At 37.4% G+C, this 23,833-nt stretch overlaps 1 protein-coding gene across 3 annotated transcripts; it reads left to right on the top strand.

The window, feature by feature from the left end:
- Positions 1–1,070: 1,070 nt before the first annotated feature.
- Positions 1,071–23,710, top strand: LOC123525315 (WD repeat and SOCS box-containing protein 1-like). Of its 3 annotated transcripts, none has more exons than XM_045304261.2 (4): positions 1,071–1,185; positions 12,398–12,844; positions 19,898–20,086; positions 21,910–23,710. In XM_045304261.2, the coding sequence occupies exons 2-4, from the start codon at positions 12,706–12,708 to the stop codon at positions 22,893–22,895; spliced, it is 1,314 nt and encodes a 437-aa protein (XP_045160196.1). In that variant the 5' UTR covers positions 1,071–1,185; positions 12,398–12,705; the 3' UTR covers positions 22,896–23,710. The 3 variants fall into 3 exon arrangements, with proteins under 3 accessions (XP_045160196.1, XP_045160198.1, XP_045160197.1); XM_045304262.2 differs by lacking the exon at positions 1,071–1,185 and adding an exon at positions 1,186–1,200; XM_045304263.2 differs by lacking the exon at positions 12,398–12,844 and having other exon boundaries at positions 1,086–1,185.
- Positions 23,711–23,833: the final 123 nt, after the last annotated feature.

The raw sequence follows: 23,833 nt of genomic DNA, 5'->3' as shown, positions 1-23,833 counted from the left end.
CTTGCCAGGGTAAGACCAGTAATGTCTAAGTAGGGGATCGAGCACAAGACCCTGACTTAAAGGGGTTATCTAATCCTTATAGCATTTTAGTCATTAAATGACATTATAAAGGTAAAACGCAATTCACTGTTTTCTTTGAACCATTGAGGGTTGAATGAACGGAGTTCAGGGTTCTTTTTACCAAATGATCGATTTGGAAATGCAAAATTGCGAGGCTGATTGGCCTTTTATATTTTATGTAGAAGCTGTAATACTTGTTGATTTAACTAGATCTGTAAAATCTATGAGGATTTTTCTACATTTTATGCGTTGAATTTAATCATTATGATTGGTGCCTTTGATTTTCAAACAATATGTTTAAGTGTCAAAAATATTTAATTTAATATCTTTTATGTAAATACATCTAAAGATCCCGATTTGCGTTTGTGTTTTACTCAAGATACTTTCCTTTGTCAGCAGAATTTGAGACACAACATTAATTGCAAGTTTGTCAGTAAGCAATTAAATGCGATTAACTTTCATTAATTAATGTATTGCCTATAATCCGAGTCTGCGGGGCGTGAAAACACAGCGACCTTGGTCGTTGCGGATTATCGATTTTGTACAATACCCTGTCACCAAGACAAGATTCTGTACATATCAGCCTCCGATGCACTTCATGATAAATGGAAGACCGCTGTATTATTTTTCAATTATATTTTCTAGCCTTTTCAAAAGTTTACGAGTTCGGCATTTCGCCGCTCCTCGAAATATTGGGGCGGCGCGCGCCGCCCCTGCCGTCCCAGCTCATACACCCTTGGTCATATATATAAAGCACTAAGATAAAGATTAAAGCATGAGTATCAGAGACTTCAGCGCTGAACTTTTTCTTGCAAATACAACAGATGATCCCTACAAAGAACACCGGGAAAACTTGTAATCTATAATTGATGACTTCATTGAAGCATCCAAAAGATTTGTTTAAGTCTTTTTATAAAATGAAAACAACCGAATTTCACGAAATATTTAAGAGTACATACCAGAGACGAAAAACGTACGTGTACGGTATATACCGGAGAGACAACACGGCCATTAGAAGGCTTTGACAAAACGAAACAAAGGCAAGATTCATTTAATTCATTTATTTGCGCATGATTGTTAGAACGCCTTAATAAATGGTGTTAGATCTTGTAAATCTTTATAAGAGTACGTGGTAAAAAGGTTATAACACGAAGTTTAATTGTTCAATTCGTTGCCTTTTATTTAAGATACCCACTTCTCGGATAGTCATAGTTTCCGGACTAATCCTTTGTTAGGGATATCAAAGAGGGAAATCAAGGGAAATAAGCAAATAACACTCCTTTTGATCAAAACTTGGCACCCTAAACTTTATATTTGACGTTTATGCTTGCAATTAAAGAGTTTGAACAGTTAGTCTATTTTATTAATAAATTAAATTAATATGGTCTTAGCAAATATGAATATCTTTTTTTGTAGGTATTGGTAATTATGTGGTGATTTTACACTATTATTACATCAAATAGTCCCGACCCAAAAATTTTTAAGGCAGTCCAGGGGGGGCAAATTTTTTTTATATATGTTTTGATCCTTTCTGATGCAAAATGCAATTTCAGCAGACATTTTCCTTTTCGTATTTTAATATACAGCAGATCATTCAACGTTTAGTGTATGCGACCATATTGCCGTCTTCGCGCGTTTTTCGGAAGTCATAAGTTCCGATCCGAGTGAGAAAGTGGCTCAGACATCTTTACTTAGTCTTTCTTGCATGATCTTTTACGGTGACCTATGTATATTTGATAAACAATTTTCCAGTAAACAATGTCGTCTGACACGACGCCACGGACCTGACCAATGAGTGAGTCAACATGACAATGGTCCAAAAATTTATTCTGATTTTCTGTTCATTAGTTTCAACATTTAAAAGTTTATAAATTAAACAGACATCTGAATTTTTGATTATGCACCAGAATAATCGGCAACTTGAATGATAACTATTCACATTTTTATGTATTAATTGAGACCTTGTTCGAACACGTAATAAAGCCACATACCTTGATTTTTTTTGTAAATCCTAATTTTCCTTTACTTGCAAACATGATTTAACTTTTAAATCCCAGTTTTATCCGACACATTTGGTGACAAAATTGCATTAACATTTTGAAATAAACACAGGCACTTGTCGGCTGAAGTTCAAAGGAAAGATGCGAATCGGCATTTGGCCTTTGATGTAGGATGAAGGAAGCCCTGTTTGACAGCTAAATGTTGTGATGTGTGATGTAATTTGACCTAATTCTACAAGTACAATTTGTGTATTACCTAATACACTTCGATTTAAAAGGACTGAGATGATTTATGGATTTGCAATTTAAGTGCTGTGAACTTGGTTTCTTTTTCCTTACTTAAAGGAAATCATAATCTGACATACTTCAGCTTGTGTTTAAAAGTGAAGCCTTTCAATTTTAAAGCCTTAATTTTCACTAAAATGGAGACTAGAAATTAAGCGTGAGAAGCTCCACAGCTGGCCACAATAACCCTCTTCTACACAGACCTATATTCAAAGGGTTGGGGGTGGAGGGGTTGGGAGGCCTATGCTGCTCCCGTGCCCCAAGTTGCCTGAGAAGTTACCTTATTTACAAGTTAAACCATGTATCAGAACCCACCATTTCAAACTTGTATTTAAAAAAAATTCTGGACCCTCGATCTTCTATACTACGCAAATTTTGAACTGTATGTGGCTTTATATGCATCCGTCACTTCCTGTGTCCAGATTATAATATCAGGGCACTCAGAATTTAGACAAAAAAATGTAACAGTTGCCATCATTTCATTCCTAACAAAGATGTAACACAGGCCATCATTTCATTCCTATCAAAACATGTAACAGATGCCACCATTATTTTCAAAAATTATTTACAAAAAGCTGTAACAGTGGGCACCATTTCATTTCTATCATCAAAAAAGGTAAAACAGGCCACTATTTCATTCCTGTCAAAAGCTACCTGAGGCCACTATTTCATTCCTGTCAAGAGATGTAACAGAGACCACCATTTCATTCATATATATTTTTAACATTTCCAGGGGGATGGCAGCAAACATTCTTCTTTACCTACCCTTCCCCACCCCCATCTCACCAAAAACAGGTTGAACAGCTTAGGTCTGCAGTGAGGTCATTATAAACCTTCTGTCTCTTCCTGTGTCCAGATTGATGACATTTGAGTACTCAAAACTTAGACCAAAATGCAACAGAGGCCATCATTTCATACACTAAGGGTCTGACAGCATCTGCATGACGTCAGAACAACTGTCCTGTAAAAGGTTTTAGGGAATGAGGTTCGGAGTGTCCAGTTCATTCGTTGCATTCTTGGTCTATATCCACAGTAGTGTCATTCAGTTTCACGAACATTTTGATTAATTATAAAATGAAAGATCTGGTTTAATAAATGTCTACATGCAAGTTTGTGCTCTGTGAAATTCCTGGTAGAATTTGTCTGCCATGCATGTTCTTACTCTCTGAAATTCATGAATATGTTTCAATGTCTGCTATGAAAATTTGTGTACACTGACTTTACAAAAAAAAAAAAAAAAAATCCCTACCTACCTACCCACTCCTAAAAATCTGGGTCAGAGCACTGCAAACAAACAATTTTTTAAATTATGGCCTAGGCAGAACCACCGACCTTCCGTAAACCAGCTGGATGGCTTCCTCACTTGAAGAATTCAACCCCCCGAATGAGGCTTGAACCCACATCGGTGAGGGGCAAGTGATTTGAAGATAAATATATACATTGCAGGGGTGTGGAATTCTAGCTATGTCCGACTTGTCCCACTCGGGACTTTTTGCTGGCGGACAAGTGCATTTTTTCATTCTGTTTATCCACAGACAAATGTACATTTTCAGATATAAATTACGCAAAAAGCAAGTTTATGAAGGTGAAAAAGTAATCTTTTCTACAAAATCCATGTTTTACCCACCGAGGACCTTTTAATTGATGAAATGAAGTTTTTGGAAAAAACATACACTTGCATCTTCTAAATTTAGCATCTTTTTCCGCATTCTGATTAGCTGTTGGTCTCAGTCTCCCGTAATTTTGCACACAGTTACTCTAAAATAGAAACTGGAAGTATTAACAGTTCCTGCAAAAATCTTTGGATAAATTCATTTGCTGACAAAAACGGGAGTCAATGTCGGGTAAAAACAAAAAACAAAAGCATAGAGAGATTGCGGGTACAATGCTAAACAAGAAAGATCATTTCAGGAGTCTACAGGCAAAGTTTCGGTATGGCATTTTTGTTGTATTGAACCTGGTGACTGTTCCCCAGCCTTGCGGATGCGACTTCAGCCTTGTATGCAGGCAAAAGTATTGAAGCTTTTGTTTTTTCTCAGTTACAGTAATACAATGTATTATTATGTCTCCCCAATATTGTTTTTGCCCAGTCTATCCGTCCTTCCATACGTCGCACTTTCATTTCCGAACAATAACCGGAGAACCATTTGAGCTAGAACCTTCTAACTTAATAGGGTGGTAGGGCTGCAGGAGTAGACGATCCCTATTGTTTTTGGGGTCACTCCATCAACATCAAGGTCACAGGGGCATGAACATTGAAAACCATTTCCGATCAATCACTTGACAACCACTAGACCCAGAATGATGAAACTTCATAGGATGATTGAACATACAGAGTAGATGACCTCTATTGATTTTGGGGTCATTCTATTAAAGATCAAGGTTACAATGGACAGAAAATGGAAATCCATTTTTATGCCCCCGAAGGGAGGCAGGTAGTTTTTGAACAGTCTGTCCGCAATTTTCGTGTCCGGTCCATATCTTTATCATCCATGGATGGATTTTCAAATAACTTGGCATGAATGTGTACCACAGTAAGACGACGTGTCACGCGCAAGACCCAGGTCCGTAGCTCAAAGGTCAAGGTCACACTTGGACGTTAAAGGTCATTTTTCATGATAGTGCATTCGTGTCCGGTCCATATCTTTGTCATCCATGGATGGATTTTCAAATAACTTTGCATGAATGTGTACCACAGTAAGACGACTTGTCACACGCAAGACCCAGGTCCGTAGCTCAAAGGTCAAGGTCACACTTAGACGTTAAAGGTCATATTTCATGATAGTGCATTGATGGGTGTGTCCGGTCCATATCTTTGTCATTCATGCATGGATTTTAAAATTATTGGGCATGAATGTGTACCACAGTAAGACAACATGTCGTGCGCAAGACCCAGGTCCGTAGGTCAAAGGTCCTAAACTCTAACATCGGCCATAACTATTCATTCAAAGTGCCATCGGGGGCATGTGTCATCCTATGGAGACAGCTCTTGTTAGTCCATAACTTGAGAACCTTTTGACCTTAAGAACCTTCAAACTTCTTAGGATGATAGGACTTACAAAGTAGATGCATGACCCCCCTTTTTTTTTGGAGGGTGGGGGTCACTCCATCAAAGGTCACAGGGGCCTGAGCCTATACGACTTTGCATTGGGGGTGACGTGCGCTTTTTTACAAAAGCATCTTCTAGTGTTTGCTCTTTTTTCTACAGGTCTGTAGATCATAAAAACACTTGCCCGAAATAAGGAATAATTGGCAGTTTAATGCAGGCTTTGTTGAAAATCCGGACGAGTGAAATTTGACAAGTGAAAAATATTGGGATTTCCACAGCCCTGTACATTGTATATAATCTTGCGAAAAATTGTCATGTTTATTTAGGAACCAGTTGATTACAATATAGAGTTCTCCAAAATGCTTTACTGGAAGCAGTCAATAGGTTATAATGCAGTAATTCGGTCCAAAATGTGCTTCCATGGTGTAGCCGAAAGAAGTTCCTAATAAATAGATCCTAATTTTTCCATTTTTCGCACATTTGCGCGTAAATCGGGGGCCAAATGGGCATTATTTCACTCGTGGAATGAATTTTACATAAAATAGGACACGTTTCATGCTAATACTCGCATGTTTTCAAGTTGTTTACTTGAAAACGAAAGTAGGGTGTTTATTCTGCGGACCGCTTTCTGAAATGCGGCAATATGAGGGTACCTGACTTCAGTTGACTTGCATTTCACTGCATACTATTCAACACCCCTTTTTCTTTTCGTTTTGTCGAAGCAAATGTATTGATATATTGTGGAAAATAGGTCTACGACGGAGTGAAAATCTAGAAACTGTAACAAAATTGGTCTGAAGTAGCTGAATTTTATATGAAACAAAGAACAAATTCTTTTATTGGTATATAGCCTCAATACAAATATATATCTTTGAGTGAGTTATGGCCCTTTGTTTATTTTGATTTCTTATATAATTTTATATCCAAGTAGTTAATTGTTTTTCTATGGCCTTACCTGTAGAAGGGTCATAAAGTCTGCAGACACTAATGAGATAATGATTCAAGTTGTTCATTATTTTCCTATTACACCGCAGCAGTGAATGGACTACCCTAGTAGATTGTTGATTAATTTGTTTAGTACTCAAATTTCTGGGTTTAATTATTAGTTATAATATAAGTAATTATATGTGCATTCTTTGTTTCCATAATAAGAAAAAAATAATAATTGCATATAACTCATTAATGGTGTCATCTCTCTTGTTTATGGTATGGGTTTAATTATTAGTTATAATATTAGTAATTATATGTGCATTCTCTGTTTCCGTAATAAGAAAAAAAATGCATATAACTCATCAATGGTGTCATCTCTCTTGTTTAGGGTCAAGGTCACTTATTTTGATCTGGTGACCTACCTTTTTTAGCTCGACTATTCAAAGAATAGTAGAGCTATTGGACTCACCCATGCGTCGGCGTCCGCGTCCCGATTTGGTTTAGGTTTTGTATGTAAGCTGGTATCTCAGCAACCAGCAAACTGACCTACATTACACAGGTTCCATAACTCTATTTTGCTTTTTTACAAAATTATGCCCCTTTTTCGACTTAGAAATTCTTGGTTAAGGTTTTGTATGTAAGCTGGTATCTCAGTAACCACTTGTGGGAATGGATTGAAACTTCACACACTTATTCACTGTGATAAATGACCTACATTGGACAGGTTCCATAACTCTATTTTGCATTTTTACAAAATTATGTCCCCTTTTCGACTTGGAAATTCTTGGTTAAGGTTTTGTATGTAAGCTGGTATCTCAGTAACCACTTGTGGGAATGAATTGAAACTTCACACACTTATTCACTGTGATAAACTGACCTACATTGGACAGGTTCCATAACTCTACTTTGCTTTTTTACAAAATTATGTCCCCTTTTCGACTTAGAAATTCTTGGTTAAGGTTTTGTATGTAAGCTGGTATCTCAGTACCCACTAATGGGAATGGATTGAAATATCACACACTTGTTCACTGTCATGATCTGACATGCCCTGTGTAGGTCCCATAACTCTACTTTGCATTGTTGTCAAAATTATGCCCCTTTTTCGACTTAGAAATTCTTGGTTAAGGTTTTGTATGTAGGCTGGTATCTCAGTATCCACTAATGGGAGTGGATTGAAACTTCACACACTTGTTCACTGTCATGATCTGACATGCACTGTGTAGGTCCCATAACTCTACTTTGCAATTTTTTCAAAATTGTGCCCCTTTTTCGACTTAGCAGTTTTTGGTTAAGTTTTTGTATGTAAGCTGGTATTTCAGTATCCACTTATGGGAAAGGATTAAAACTTCACGCACTTGTTCACTTTATGAGCTGATAAGCTCTGTGAAGGTTCCATAACCCTTTTCCCTATTTTTACAAAATTATGCCCCTTTTATCGACTTTTGTATTCATTCAGTTGACAAGGCTGTTGAATAGTCGAGCGTTGCTGTCCTCCAACAGCTCTTGTTTAGCTCACCTGTCACATAGTGACAAGGTGAGCTTTTGTGATTACCCTTCAGCGGTCGTCTGTGCGTCTGTCCGTCAACAATTTCTTGTCTGCATGATAGTGGTTTCATTTATGATTTTATTTTAACCAAACTTGCACACAACTTGTATCACCATAAGATCTCGGTTCCTTTCTTGAACTGGCCAGATTCCATTATGGGTTCCAGAGATATGGCCCCTGAAAGGGCCAGAATGAACTATTTTGACCTTGTCTGCACAATAGCAGCTTCATTTATATTTTTATTTTAACCAAACTTGCACACAGCTTGTATCACCATAAGATCTTGGTTTCTTTCTTGAACTGGCGAGATTCCATTTTGGGTTCCAGAGTTATGGCCCCTGAAAGGGCCAGAATTAGCTATTTTGACCTAGTCTGCACAATAGCAGCTTCATTTATGATTTGAATTTAATCAAACTTGCAAAAAACTTGTGTCACCATAAGATCTCGGTTCCTTTCTTGAACTGGCCAGATCCCATTATAGGTTCTAGAGTTATGGCCCCTGAAAGGGCCAAAATTAGCTATTTTGACCTTGTCTGCACAATTATAGCAGCTTCATTTATGATATGATTTTAACCAAACTTGCACACAACTTGTATCACCACAAGATATTGGTTCCTTTCTTGAACTGGCCAGATTCCATCATGGGTTCCAGAGTTATGGCCCCTTAAAGGTCCAAAATTTGCTATTTTGGCGTTTGCAGCCATATGGAGACTTCATTTATGGTTTGATTTGATACAAACTTCCAAAATATCTTCAACAACAATAAATCTTGGATTCCATGATAAATCTGTCAGATCCAAAAATTATTTTATATCTGATTACCTCCCCTGATTTTAATCAAAATGGATTTATATCAGTAAGTCCTTATAGGACTTATTTGAAATTTCATTATTGTCATTAGTTGGACTGAGGCAATCAGGGTAGATAACTATGGACTGTTTTTATGTCAAATTACCTCCCTTTTTTTCAAATTAAAATGGGTATTTCTCCATAACTAATGAAGATACTGATCTGAAATTTCAACAGATGGACTTGGACAATCAGTGAAGATACATATTGACTGAATTTATGACAAATTACCTCCCTTTATTTTTTATCTAAATGAATACACCTTAGCAGCTTCTAATGAGATTGGTTTGAAACGTTCATATCATTTTGAGCAATGGTACTCAGGTGAGCGATATAGGGCCATCATGGCCCTCTTGTTTATTAGCCCCCTACTGGTTGAAAAACCAGTTTCGGGGACCATAGAAATGCGCTTTTCCGTCATTCTGTCCGTCCGCAATTTCGTGTCCGGTCCATAACTCTTTTATCCATGAAGGGATTTTAATATTACTTGGCACAAATGTTCCCCATGATGAGACGATGTGTCTTGCGCAAAACCCGGACACCTAGCTTAAAGGTCAAGGTCACAATTGGAGGTCAAAGGTCAACAGGGCTTTTTTCCTGTCCAGTCCATAACTCTCCCATCCATAAAGGGATTTTAATATCACTTGGCACAATTGTACCTCATAATAAGATGATGTGTCGTGCACAACTTTGAGACCCCTAGCTCAAAGGTCAAGGTTACACATAGCAGTCAAATGTTAACATGGTATGAACAGGGTCTGTTTCGTGTCCGGTCCATAACTCTTTCATCCATGATGTGATTTTAATATTACTTGACACAAATGTTCCCCATGATGAGACGACGTGTCATGCACAAAACCCGCACCCCTAGCTCAAAGGTCAAGGTCACAATTTGAGGTCAAAGGTCAACAGGGCTTTTTTCCTGTCCGGTCCATAACTCTCCCATCTATGAAGGGGTTTTAATATCAATTGGCACAATTGTACCTCATAATAAGACGATGTGTCGTGCACAACTTTCAGACCCCTAGCTCAAAGGTCAAGGTCACACTTAGCAGTCATATGTTAACATGTCATGAACAGAGTCTGTTTCCTGTCCGGTCCATAACTGTGTCATTCATGAAGGGATTTCAATATTACTTAGCACAGGTGTTCCCCATGATGAGACAACATGTCATGTGCAAATCCCGGAGCCCTTGCTCAAAGGTCAAGGTCACCATTGGGGATCAAATGTCAATAGGGCTTTTTTCCTGTCTGGTCCGTAACTCTGCCATCCATGAAGGGATTTTGATATTACTTGGCACAAATGTTCCCCATGATGAGGCAACATGTCATGCGCAAAACCCGGACCCCTAGCTCAAAGGTCAAGGTCACAATTGGAGGTCAAGGTCAATGGGTTTTTTTTCCTGTCCAGTCCAGAACTTTGTCATCCATCAAGAGATTACAATATTACTTGGCATAAATGTTCCCCATGATAAGACGACGTGTCATGCGCAAAACCCAGAACCCTAGCTTTAAGGTCAAGGTCACACTTTGAGATCAAAGGTCAATAGGATTTTTTTCCTCTCTGGTCTATAACTTTGTCATGCAAAACAGGATTTAAATATCAGTTGGCACAAACATTTCCCTGGATGAGACAACATGTTGTGCTCAAAGCCCCGGCTCTAGATCTAAGGTCAAGGTCATATTTAGAGGTCAAATTCAAGAATGACTTTGTCTGGAGCATTTCTTCTTTATGCATTGAGGGGATTTTAATGTAACTTGGCACAAATGTTCACCACTATGAGACGAATTGTCGTGCACCAGAACCAGGTCCCTAGGTCAAAGGTCAAGGTCATACTCAGAGGTTAAAGGTCAAATTCAAGAATGACTTTGTCCGGAGCATTTCTTCTTCATGCATGGAGGGATTTTGATGTAACTTGGCAGAAATGTTCACCACTATGAGGCACACTTTTTTTAGAATTATGTCCCTTTGTTGTTACTATAAATAGATTATATTGTAACTTTTTTATTGCTGGCCATAGGGAAAAATTGAGACCACTTTTCTGTGGTACAACATGCACGGTACATCCAAATTTTAGGTGTATTTTTTTATCTATCTCTACCTGGTAAAGAGTTTCTTGTGGACTTATATTTTATAGATTTTTTTAAATTTTTTTTTTAGGGTTAATTTCGCTTTGTTGTTACTATAAATAACTTTTATGATAACATTTGTATGATCGGCTAAAAAAATTCCAAATGAAAACAACTGTACGTTTTTATATATGCAAATTTTAATCCAAGTGCTTTGTTATATTATATTGTATATATAGTACAATATTGTTTATACATCATTGACAGATATCAGTTCATTATGTTATACAGCAGTAGAGAAAATTAGGTGTCTTCCAGTAGGGGACTTTGTATTGCATGGCAATACTTCATTCACTTGTTTAACCTAGAACATTCAAATTTGGACCACATGTATAGTTTTGAGAGACTAGATGAACCTTGACATGAGTTGACCTTGATCTTGATCCTAGTGACCTACTTTCACATTTCTATAGCTACAGCCTTCAAATTTGGACCACATGCATAGGTTTGTGTACCGAAATAAACTTTTACCTTGACATTGACCTAGTGACCTACTTTCACATTTTTGAAGGTACAGGCTTCAAATTTGGACCACATGTATAGTTTCGTGTTCCAAAATAAAATTTGACCTTGATTTTGACCTAGTGACCTACTTTCTCATTTCTCAAGGTAGCCTTCAAATTTGGACCATACGCATAGTTTTGTGTACCAAAATGAACTTTGACTTTGAGATTGACCTAGTGACCTACTTTCACATTTCTCAAGCTACAGGCTTCAAATTTGGACAACATGCATAGTTTTGTGTTCCGAAACAAAATTTGACCTTGATTTTGACCTATTGATCTACTTTCACATTTCTCAAGCTACAGCCTTCAAATTTGGACCACATCCATAGTTTTGTGTACCGAAATGAACTTTGACCTTGAGATTGAACAAGTGACCTACTTTCACATTTCTCAAGCTGCAGCCTTTAAATTTGAAGCACATGCATAGTTTTGTGTACCGAAATGAACTTTGACCTTGAAATTGATCTAGTGACCTATTTTCACATTTCTCAAGCTACAGCTTTCAAATTTGGACTACATGCATGGACCACATGCACAGTTACGTGTACCGAAATGAACTTTGACCTTGATTTTGACCTAGTGACATATTTGTGCTTTGCTCATAGCACATTCTTTTGACTGACTAATTTCTTTGATATTTGGTATGTAAGTACCTTGTATGGAGCCAAAATTACCAACTGGTATTAGAGGTCACTGGATCCAAGGACTGTGATGACCTGGATTCTGACATAGTTACCAACTTTCAGGATTTTGATCTAGTCGTGAAATTTGGAACATTCAAAAATAACTCAGTGGTGGGCGCCAAGATCACTTTGTGATCACTTGTTAAATTTCTTCCCACGAAGCCAAGGGACTGATTTGCTTTGTTAGTTAATGAATTTTTGTGCTTATTTGACCAATCAGTGTGGAAAAAAAGCAAACAATTTAATGTTGTAAATTTAGGGTTTTATTTGTAAAAATATACTTGTATTAAAAAGCTGCAAGTTGTTAAAAGAAGAATTTCACAATACATTGTTTGTATTTTATATATCTTTTAATTCAGGGGGCCAATGAAGACTAAGCAAAGGGTATCAGGAAACTAGTAACTAGCTAGTGAGAAGTGAGAAATGCAACAGTAGTAGTCGGGGAAACTACACAGAGGGAATCGGGGAAAGTAACCTCATAAACCTGTGTGAATTTAGAAATCAAACAATGGGAATCAAGCAACTAGAATGTGGGAAGTGAGAAATTCAGCAGAGGGAATCAGGAAACTTAGCATTTGGGATCTAGATATTAGATTATGGGAATCAAGAAACAGGTGAAGCAGTGTGTATCCAGAAACTAAGGTAGAACCAGGAGACAAGTAAAGCTATGGGTATATCTCTGGGTGTCAGCTATAAAACTGTAAAGGACAGTGAAAGAGGAAATTTAATGAAATGTGTGTCAGATAATAAGTATAGGGGGTTCCCCATAAAACTGAAGAAAAATACCTTTTCACTTTTACTCGAGTGTAAGTGTAGTTTAATTATGTTCTGATTAATTAAAAATTTCCAAGGATTTATGCTCTAAGTTACAATCGTTGTGATAAAATTTAGATTTTTTATGCAGCAAGTTCTGCAACTGTCATTTATGTATGTTTTTTTATCTCGTAAATAGTTCTACAATATGCCTTATATACATACAATGCCAGTATAATGCAATAATGCAATCCTTAAAATAAAATACTTTAGATCTGAAGAAAGGTTATAATCTTTCAAAAGATAATCACAGTCAGACTTAAACAGCCTTGTGAAATCTCTGGCACAGGGTAATGGTAGTCTGATGGTTATCTGCTCAGGTGTAAGGGCTCAGTTATGACACTGTGCAGTGTTGGAATTTGGATGTTGATTAGAGTCATTCAAGTTTGCTGCAAGAGAAATGAATAAGTATACAAGAGGGCCATGATGGCCCTATATCGCTCACCTGTTATCATTGCACTTGAGGACAAGAAGGTCCTCAGTAAAAATATTTAAGTCCAAAGGACAGGAACAACAATGGGAAGAAATTTAACCAAAAGGAAAAAACAATTCTTACAAGGTACAGATATGTCAAAACCCTTACAGAAGAAAAAGGCCTGCTGCATACTCTTGCTGTGTACATACAGCGTATATGATGCGTACATGATGTGTACTGAAATCAAGGGCTTTAAATAGTACGCATGGTATACACCGCACATACACCGATAGTACATTTGTAGTACACTTTTGACATGCAAATGAGCTCTGCCGCGTACTACTTGCTGTGTACATGCTGTGGACTACATAGTACACAGGATGTACGCTGGAGGAATTTAGTATGCGGGAAATAGTACGCAGCATGTACGCGGCACATACACTTTTCACATGCAAATGAGCCTGCGGTGTACTACCCCTGCGGCGTACATGCTGTGTACTCCTGCGGCGTACATGTCGTGTACTCCTGCGGCGTACATGCTGTGTACTCCAGGCCCGAGACCTGCGGCGTACATGCTGTGTACTCCTGCTGCATACATGCTGTGTACTCTTGTGGCGAAACTGCTGTGATAATGTAAATTCCTTACCCCACCAACTTTCATATGCAAATGCTGATCATTTGGACAGAAAAAAAAAACAGAAAAAAGATAAGTGACATGCATCAATAAGTATTTACCCTTACCAAAATCATGTAGATTGATGTTATCAAATAAATAAGTATGCTTTTCTTCATCCACTTTTCAATGAAATAAATCAATTTTTGTAGCATGTAATTTGGTAAACATCTGAAGAAAATGGCGTAACTGCATCAAGGGGAAACAACTTTAATGGAACTACATATAAGTGTTATGATTTATTATAGACGATGTGTGCGTAGTATGTATTTATTTTGATTAAAATCCATCTGAGAACAATCTAGGACTGGAATTATATAAGCATTTATACATTTTCACGTCCGTAAAAAGTAGCGCACCAAAAAATTTTGGATTGATTTTTTCCAATGCGGCGAGCGCAATTAGCCAAAAACGTTCTGAAAATATACGAGCGGCAAATCCGATGAACAACTTTTTAATTTGGTGAGGCCTTAATGAGTTAACATAATGAGCATTAAAGCCTTTATAAAACATGATAGAATGGTGTTTTGCTTAAGAGTATTCAAATAACAGTGAGAGCTATTAATTCTTCTCATTCGGGCGCTGTTGAGGCATTATCTTGGTAATTATTTCATGTATTACAAAATGTAATGCAACGAAGTTCAAATAAGGCTTTTCAATTATCCAAGTTAGAAAGCTCCAGGATTAATTCAAAATGAAAAAGAATATATTTTTACACTGCATGCAAGGTGCAGCTCAGAAATCACTAAGATGTAAGCTTCACAAATGAACATTGCAAATAGTTTGGCAAATTTTCATTGTTCAGAATACCGGTAATCTGAACTATTCTGTGCTATTAAGATAAAAGTTACTCGGAAATCAAGTTCTTGCTTCCAAAAAAAAAAAAAATGTACAAATCCTTCCTGCATGAAGTGTACTTCAGACTTTTACCTAAAAAAATTCAAAGTATAAACACCAAAAGAAAATGAACAAGTCCCTCCCGCGTATATGAAGTTTACTTCAGACTTTAACTTATAAAAAACAAGAGCTGTCTCCATAGGATGACACATGCCCCCGATGGCACTTTGAATGAATAGTTATGGCCGATGTTAGAGTTTAGGACCTTTGACCTACGGAGCTGGGTCTTGCGCGCGACACATCGTCTTACTGTGTCACACATTCATACATAGTTATTTTAAAATCCATGCATGAATGACAAAGATATGGACCGGACATGCCCATCAATGCACTATCATGAAAAATGACCTTTAATGTCTAAGCGTGACCTTGACCTTTGAGCTACGGACCTGCGTCTTGCGTGTGACACGTCGTCTTACTGTGGTACACATTCATGCCAAGTTATTTGAAAATCCATCCATCGATGACAAAGATATGGGCCGGACACTCCCATCAATGCACTATCCTTTAACGTCTGTGACCTTGACCTTTGAGCTACGGACCTGGGTCTTGCGCGCGACACTTCGTCTTACTGTGGTACATATTCATGCCAAGTTATTTGAAAATCCATCCATCGATGACAAAGATATGGACCGGACACACCCATCAATGCACTATCCTTTAATGTCTAAGTGTGACCTTGACCTTTGAGCTACGGACCTGGGTCTTGCGCGCGACAAGTGGTCTTACTGTGATACACATTCATGCCAAGTTATTTGAAAATCCATCCATCGATGACAAAGATATGGACCGGACACGCCCTACAATGCACTATCCTTTAACGTCTAAGTGTGACCTTGACCTTTAAGCTACGGACCTGGGTCTTGCAAGCGACACGTTGTCTTACTGTGGTACACATTTATGCCAAGTTATTTGAAAATCCATCCATCGATGACAAAGATATGGACCGGACACGCCCATCAATGCACTATCCTTTAACATCTAAGTGTGACCTTGACCTTTGAGCTACGGACCTTGGTCTTGCGCGCGACACGTTGTCTTACTGTGGTACACATTTATGCCAAGTTATTTGAAAATCCATCCATCGATGACAAAGATATGGACGGGACACGAAAATTGCGGACAGACCAACAGACTGACAGACCAACAGACAGACGGTTCAAAAACTATATGCCTCCCTTCGGGGGCATAAAAAAACTAAGTATAAATGCCAAAAGAAATTGTACAAGTCTTTCCAGCGTATATGAAGTGTACTGCACAAATTTCAAAGTATCTGCGGTGTACATGCAGTGTACTATTTTCTTGTACAAGTCCCTCATGCGTACATGCAGTGTACTCCTTAAATTTTCAGAGTCTGTGTTGCGTACTTGAAGTGTACTAGTGACCTCCTGCATACATGCTGTGTACTCGTCGAAATAGTATGCGGCATGTACGCGGCATGCGGTGTATGTAAAATGTACTCCTCTGGCGTACTACTGTGTTCGCGGCATATACACAGCAAATACGCAGCATGTACGCCACAGAGGCTTGCTTCTGTAAGGGAATGCACCTAAAAATTGGAGGTACCATCCATGTTGTACCACAGAAAAGTGGTCTCGGTTTTTAAGTGAACAAAAGAAGGCTCTGCAAAATAAATCTGTTGACATAAATGAAATTTCAGATCAGTATCTTCATTAGTTACGGAGATATACCCATTTTAATTTGAAATAAAGGGAGGTAATTTGACATAAAATCAGTCCATAGTTATCTACCATGATTGTCTCAGTCCAACTAATGACAATTATGAAATTTCAAATAAGTCCTATAAGTACTTACTGATATAAATCCAGTTTGATTACAATCAGGGGAGGTAATCAGATATAAAATAACTCTGGAACCTACGATTGGATCTGATTTGTCATGGAATCTAAGATTTATTGTTGTTGAAGACATTTTGGAAGTTTGTATCAAATAAAACCATATATGAAGTCTCTATATGGCTGCAAAAGCCAAAATAGCCAATTTTGGACCTTTAAGGGGCCATAACTCTGGAACCCATGATGGACTTTGGCCAGTTCAAGAAAGGAACCAAGACCTTGTTGTGATACAAGTTGTATTTAAGTTTGGTTAAAATCAAATCATGAATGAAGCAGCTATTTTGCAGACAATGTCAAAATAGCTAATTTTGGCCCTTTCAGGGGCCATAACTCTGGAACCCACTATGGGATCTAGCCGGTTCAAGAAAGGAACTGAGGTCTTATGGTGACACAAGTTTTGTGCAAGTTTGATTAAATTCAAATCATAAATGAAGCTGCTATTATGCAGACAAGGTCAAAATAGCTTAATTTGGCCCTTTCAGGGGCCATAACTCTAGAACCCATAAAGGAATCTCGCCAGTTCAAGAAAGGAACCAAGATCTTATGGTGATACTAGCTGTGTGCAAGTTTGGTTAAAAAAAAATCATAAATGAAGCTGCTATTGTGCAGACAAGGTCAAAATAGCTAATTCTGGCCCTTTCAGGGGCCATAACTCAGGAACCCATAATGGAATCTGGCCAGTTCAAGAAAGGAACCAAGATCTTATGGTGATACAAGTTGTGTGCCAGTTTGGTAAAAATCAAATCATAAAGCTGCTATTTTGCAGACAAGGTCTAAATAGCTAATTTTGGCCCTTTCAGGGGCCATAACTCTGAAACCCATAATGGGATCTGGCCAGTTCAAGAAAGGAACCAAGATCTTATGGTGATACAAGTTGTGTGCAAGTTTGGTTAAAATAAAATCATAAATGAAACCACTATCGTGCAGACAAGAAATTGTTGACGGACGGACGCACGGACGCACAGGCGACGGACGAAGGGTGATCACAAAAGCTCACCTTGTCACTATGTGACAGGTGAGCTAAAAACAAAGCAAAAGTTTTGACATTTGTTTGCTCACCAGTTCTTTGTTCAGGGTGAAATATAAGTGGATGGTATTGTAACTGTAGTGCTGCATAAACATTTTTTCTTAAACATTTTTATGCCCCCGAAGTTGGACATATTAAGATCGCACTGTCCGTCCGTGCATGCATGCATCTGGTAAATTCTTGTCCGGGCTGTAACTTTTCCATCCATAAAGGGATTTTGAAATAACTTTGCATAAATGTTCACCATAATGAGACGAAGTGTCATGCGCAAGACCCACACCCCTAGCTCCAAGGTCAAGGTCACACTTAGAGGTCAAAGGTTAACATGGTCTGTTTCGTGTCCATTCCACTCTGCCATCCATGAATGGATTTTGAAAGAACTTGGCATAAATGTTTACCATAATGAGATGACATGTCATGCGCAAGACCCAGACCCCTAGCTCCAAGTTACAAGTCAAAGGTTAACCGGGTATGTTTCGTGTCCGGTCCATAACTCTGCCATTCATTAAGGGATTTTGAAATTACCTGACATAAATGTTCACCATAATGAGACGACATGTCATGAGCAAGCTCCAAGGTCAAGGTCACACTTAGAGGTCAAAGTTTAACATGGTCTGTTTCTTGTCCGGTCCATAACTCTGCCATTGATGAAGGGATTTTGAAATTACTTGGCATAAATGTTCCCTATAATGAGATGAGGTGTCATGTGCAAGACCCAGAGCCCTAGCTCTAAGGTCAAGGTCACACTTAGAAGTCAAAGGTGTTTCTTGTCTGGTCCATAACTCCTGCCATTTATCAAAGGATTTGAAAATAATTTGACACAAATGTTAACCATAATTATTGAGAAGATGTTTCACACTTATGACCGAGGCCTCTTAGGTCAAGGTCACAGAATGATATGCGATTTTTTGCGAATACAACTATGGCATTCTTGGGCCTACTTCGGGGGCATTTGTCACCAGTAGTGACAGCTTTTGTTTCTTCTGAAACTACAGGTTAAAAGTACACAAAACTCAAGCATCCTGGCATGGACCTCTTTCAGCTTTGTTCAAATGATTCACCTCGTCCCCTTTTAGGTGCTGCCAGAGCTAAAAAATAGCAATACCTTTAACAGACTTCTTCTGATGAAGTGCTTGATAGATCTTCATCAGACTTTCCAGATTATATTGGTCAGTTGCATCATTTCAATGTCCTCTTTGTTTAATTGATAGCAGCTAGTCAGCCCCTTTTAATATAGGGGTGCTATTGCTAAAAATAGACAAAACTTTACCATGAACCACTTGATGGATCTTTATTAAACTTGGTCTGGAGCATCATTATAAGGTCCTCTCCCAAATTTGTTCAAATGGGACACTTGTCCCCTTTTAGGAGCCACCAGAACTTAAACTAGAAATACCTATAAACAACTTTTTATCCTCAAGTGCATGGTACACCTTCATCAAACTTGGTCTGTAGCATAATTATAAAGTCTTTTGCAAAAGTTGTTCAAATTGGGGCATTTGGCTTGTTATAGTGCATAAAATAGAAATACCTTAAAACAACTTTTGCTGATGAACAACCAATCTTCATCAAACTTGGTCTGTGGCGTCATTATAAGGTCATCTCCAAATGTTGTTCAAATGTGGGCATTTAACACCTTTTTGGTGCCACTAGAGCTAAAAACAGAAATACCTTTAAATAATTTCTTTACTTGAATCTCTTGATGGATCCATTAAACTCTTAAATTTTTTAAAGTGGGTTTGTTTGGCAAATTGTAGGGGCCGCTTATTAAAAGTGAAAAATCGGAAAAAAACTTTAAATTACCTCGTCTGATTAACGACTGGCTGGATCTGCATCAAACTTGGTCTGTAGCTTCATTGTTTCATTGTATGGTCCTTTCCCAAATTTATTCAAAGGATAGCACTTGGTCTCATTTAGGGGCTGTTAGAGCTGAACTTTAAATGTCTTCTTCTGAAGAACCGCTAGATAGATCTTCATCAAGCATAGTCTGTAGAATCGTCGAAAACCTTTAAGTAACTTTTAATGAAAAGATGTTCACCAGACTTGGTAAGAAGCAAGGTCAGATAAGGTTCACTTCAGGTGAGGGACTTCACCCAGTTTGGTATCTTGTTATATTTTACTTAGTGTTAACAGAGTTTTAGGTCAGATTCACAATACCTCCTTGCTTCTATATTTTAGTTACACATCAGAAGGATGATACAGCAGGAGTTTACTGGTGGGCAGATGCTCAGTTTCTGCCACATGATGACACAGTCCTGTTTGTTACCTCAGGAGCATTTGAACCAAGGACTAACCATGCCTGGGTTCCCATAACTAATGTACCACATGGCAGAGTAGTAAAGATAGAACTTGACCGGCAAAAGCTAGGTAAGATGATAGTCCTGTATACTTGGGAATAGTCAGCATTTCTCACAAAAGCAAATACTTTCTGACAAAGTAAAATTACTATTGTTGTTACATTGATATATTGCAAGGCATATAATGTAGTATATAAGAATGATAAAGGTTCATTCACCTTCATCAAGTTTTTGTAACATACCTGAGCATGAGCTTTTAGGATTATTGTATGTTCTACCACAGTTTCTTTGAAGAACATCTCCTAAGTCACTTAGCCAGTTTCAACCAACATTCACTGGGGTGTTCCTTGGATGGTCACCTTTCAAACTTCTTCAAAACTGTGTCAGTTCGAGCATTGGGCAAAGCTTATGTTCTCCATGACTATTTGATAAAAGACATTTTGTATGGAATAATTTGTTCTCCACCTCAGATTCATGTGGGGCAGTTGGCAGTTACTTGCATAGAATAGGTTTGTACTGGTACAGAATCCAGGAACACTGTTTAGATTAACTGCCTGCCATTACATAGGGAATTGATCCCTTTACGGTAACATGCGATATACCGAATGAGATATTTACTATCGAATTAAAAAAAAGTGTCATTAGACAGTTCTTTTCACAGGGCTCCAGATAATTGTTTTGGCCAATGAGTATTTACTCCACATTTTTTGTGAATGAGTAAAATGATAAAATCTGAAATTGACTAGAAGTAATTTTACTCCTGAAAATTTATAAAATTTATTAATGTGAAAAAAACAGAAATCAGTTTTATAACATATTTATTGGGTGTAAGACCCATGCATTTGTTTGCAGTTTAGTTTCAATTCATCATTTAAGTTTTTGCTTCTTTTTTTCCCTTGGCTTGCCTTGGCTTCACACTCACTACCGAATAAAATAGAATATTCAATATACCTTTAGCTATGTTTTGGGGATCAGTTTTATTGGTTTAAAGAATGCGTATAGTGTTTGTTCACTTATACATTCTTAGAAAGAGACATTTTTGTTTATTCCGCACCGGAAGTTGATATTTTAAATCGACACCGCCTTAAAATAAACTACCGTACCATCATTATTAATTCCCAACTATTTTATATACGCAGACATTGAGTGTAAAAAATAGTTTAACCTAGGTTTATAGAGTACCATTCAATGCGTGTGTATGTTCAATGTGGGAGAATTAATGCCGACTGTGCTCTGTTACATAAAGCATCCGGACGATTCAGATTTTGTTTATGCCGATAAAAAGTCATTGCGTGCGTTTCTGTTATTTCATATACGTTTTTATATATGCTTTAAAATTATCAGACATGCGTATATGCATTATTTCAAAGCGTAATTTACGCTGATACGCATCTTATCTGGAGCCCTGTTTTCAAATCTTACAGGATGAGTTGAGGTCTGATCGATTCCCAATTGAGGCAGTGTTTTATTTCATATTACTGCTTATCTTTCAGTTGGATATTTAGAATTAATTTATTAGCTTGGCTATTCAAAGGATTGTACAAGCCTGGTTTAAGCATTGCTTTAGCATTCAGGTTAAAGTTTTATGGTAAGCTTCTCGGTTTCACTACATCTTTTAACAGCTTCTCCTATAATTATCACACACCTCTCATGATTTTCAATTTCTGTATTTTACCATATTGTATTTTAGTACACCCCACCCCATGTTACATCCCTTCCACATACGCACATTTGAAAGGTAAAAAAAAATGAACAACTTTGTATTGTACTTGCTATAATCCTTCATTTTCACATCTCTGTTGGTAACCATTTTTGAATCGTTAAATGTGCTGTCCTTCCGACAGCTGATGTTGGTACATGTATTTCAATTTTACATATACTTACATATTTCAGGTGGAGAGATATTTTCATATACAAGAATGGCAAATCTTCCAAAAGTTCACATGCATCCTTCCGGTAGTTATATTGGTTACATTGCACCAGAGTCAATCAAAATTGAAACAATCAAACATGAGGAGGTGTTCAACAAACATAAGGACTTGCGTATGTGCAACTATCGATTCATAGCATTTGCACCAAATGGAAAACTAATGGCAGTTTTGTTGAGTTGTTCAAGACAGTTTGAACTCATGACATGCATGGTGGATAAGGGCTTTGCTTTTCATGATAGAGCTGTTGACTTGAGTAAAATGATGAAAGATTTCCGTTTAGTCCGTTACAATGAACATGTTGAATGCAAGTGGTCAGCAGACAGCGAGTATATTGCCGTCTGCTCTTCCAATCAGTTTATGTTTGTTCTGGATAAAAGTTTGCAACTGGTTGTGAACATTGTTACAGAAATACTGCCAGATGAAGTGTTTCCAAGCTGGGCTTCAACATTTGATTTCAATCCATGTTCTTGTCACGAGCTGCTAGCAGTGGGCATGAATGACAGGTGTGTGTACTTTCTAAATTTAGAATCTAAAGAAATAGTAGAGCAGACAGAGGCATTAAGCAGTGATGCTATAGATTGTTTACAGTACCATCCATTTGGAAGATATGTTGCCGTGGCAACAAGGAACTTCAACATTTACTTAGTTGACCCATGCGATGGGAACATACTTCACCATTTTGACATGCACGCAGAGAGCCCTAATTTGAGACAGAGGGTTTTCAGTGTGCCAAATTTTATTCGTTTTTCATTTTCAACAACTGGGGAACAACTTGCAACAACTACAAGTGATGGGAAAGTTAGAGTGTATCAGATGCCAGTATATATGACACTGTTTGACTTGTGTAAATGGGCAATATTTACTCAGGTTCCTTCAACAAAATTGAATGAGTTACCATTACCAAACCAAATAGTCTCCAAACTTCTAGCATTTCCAGTTATGAAATGAACAACCACAGTTTCAGTAGTCTAGGTGATTGAATACATTGACTTTTAAATATGTACAATATATGAACATTGCATAACTGAGAGGGTGATTTAAAAAATGTTCACCACAAGAAAAAGTAATATTACCTGAGGCGTTAGTTGAGGTCTGTATTCATATTTCAAGCGGTGAACATTTTTCTTATTGCCCTTTCAGGACTTCAGTATCTATTTCATTATACAAAGAACATAATGAGTCAAACCATTCATGGAAAAGTCAACATATTGAGTTAAATGATTTACTGACTTAATCAGTAAAAAGTAGAATTGTACTCCATGTATTGTACAGTACAGGTTTTTTTGTATATATTTTTTGTTCTGTTTTAGCTCATCTGAAGTTTGTTTTGGCTGAGGTATTAATTCAGGTGAAAGGTCCATCATCTTGTGTCATCATTTTTTGTATCTATGATGTTGCCTTTTATTGTTACAAAAATAATGGCGCTACATTACTGCCAACTTACAGCCCTAAGACCTGTATATTGGTTTCCAACATGCAACTGTCACATCTTTTTTGCTTTTAAGCAGATTTATTTAAAATGCCTTAGATGTTGAAGCCTTCTTACATGCAAGTTACAACCAATGAAAGGTGTTTGTAAATTATATCATTGTTTTCATATATGTAGCATCTTTGTTTAAATATTGTTTTATACATCTTGAGCACTTAATTCCTTTTGTTGTTTATTATCTGTGATAAAACATAATTCTTATAACTTTTGAAACTTGTTTTTTTATCTACATTACTATTTTTTATATATTTCATTAAAATCAGTATATAATTTGTTTTTGCTCATTCTTGGTTATATAACAACAAACTATTGGATAAGTCAGATTGGTCAGTAGCATCCTGGCATAGCCCTCAATTAAGTTTGTTCAAATGGTTCACCTTGGCCCCTTTTAGGGACC

This window comes from Mercenaria mercenaria, chromosome 3 (genome assembly GCF_021730395.1).
Source record: "Mercenaria mercenaria strain notata chromosome 3, MADL_Memer_1, whole genome shotgun sequence".
NCBI classification, from domain to species: domain Eukaryota; kingdom Metazoa; phylum Mollusca; class Bivalvia; order Venerida; family Veneridae; genus Mercenaria; species Mercenaria mercenaria.
Note: the sequence above shows the minus strand (reverse complement) of the source record. Positions and strands in the feature narration are given on the sequence as shown.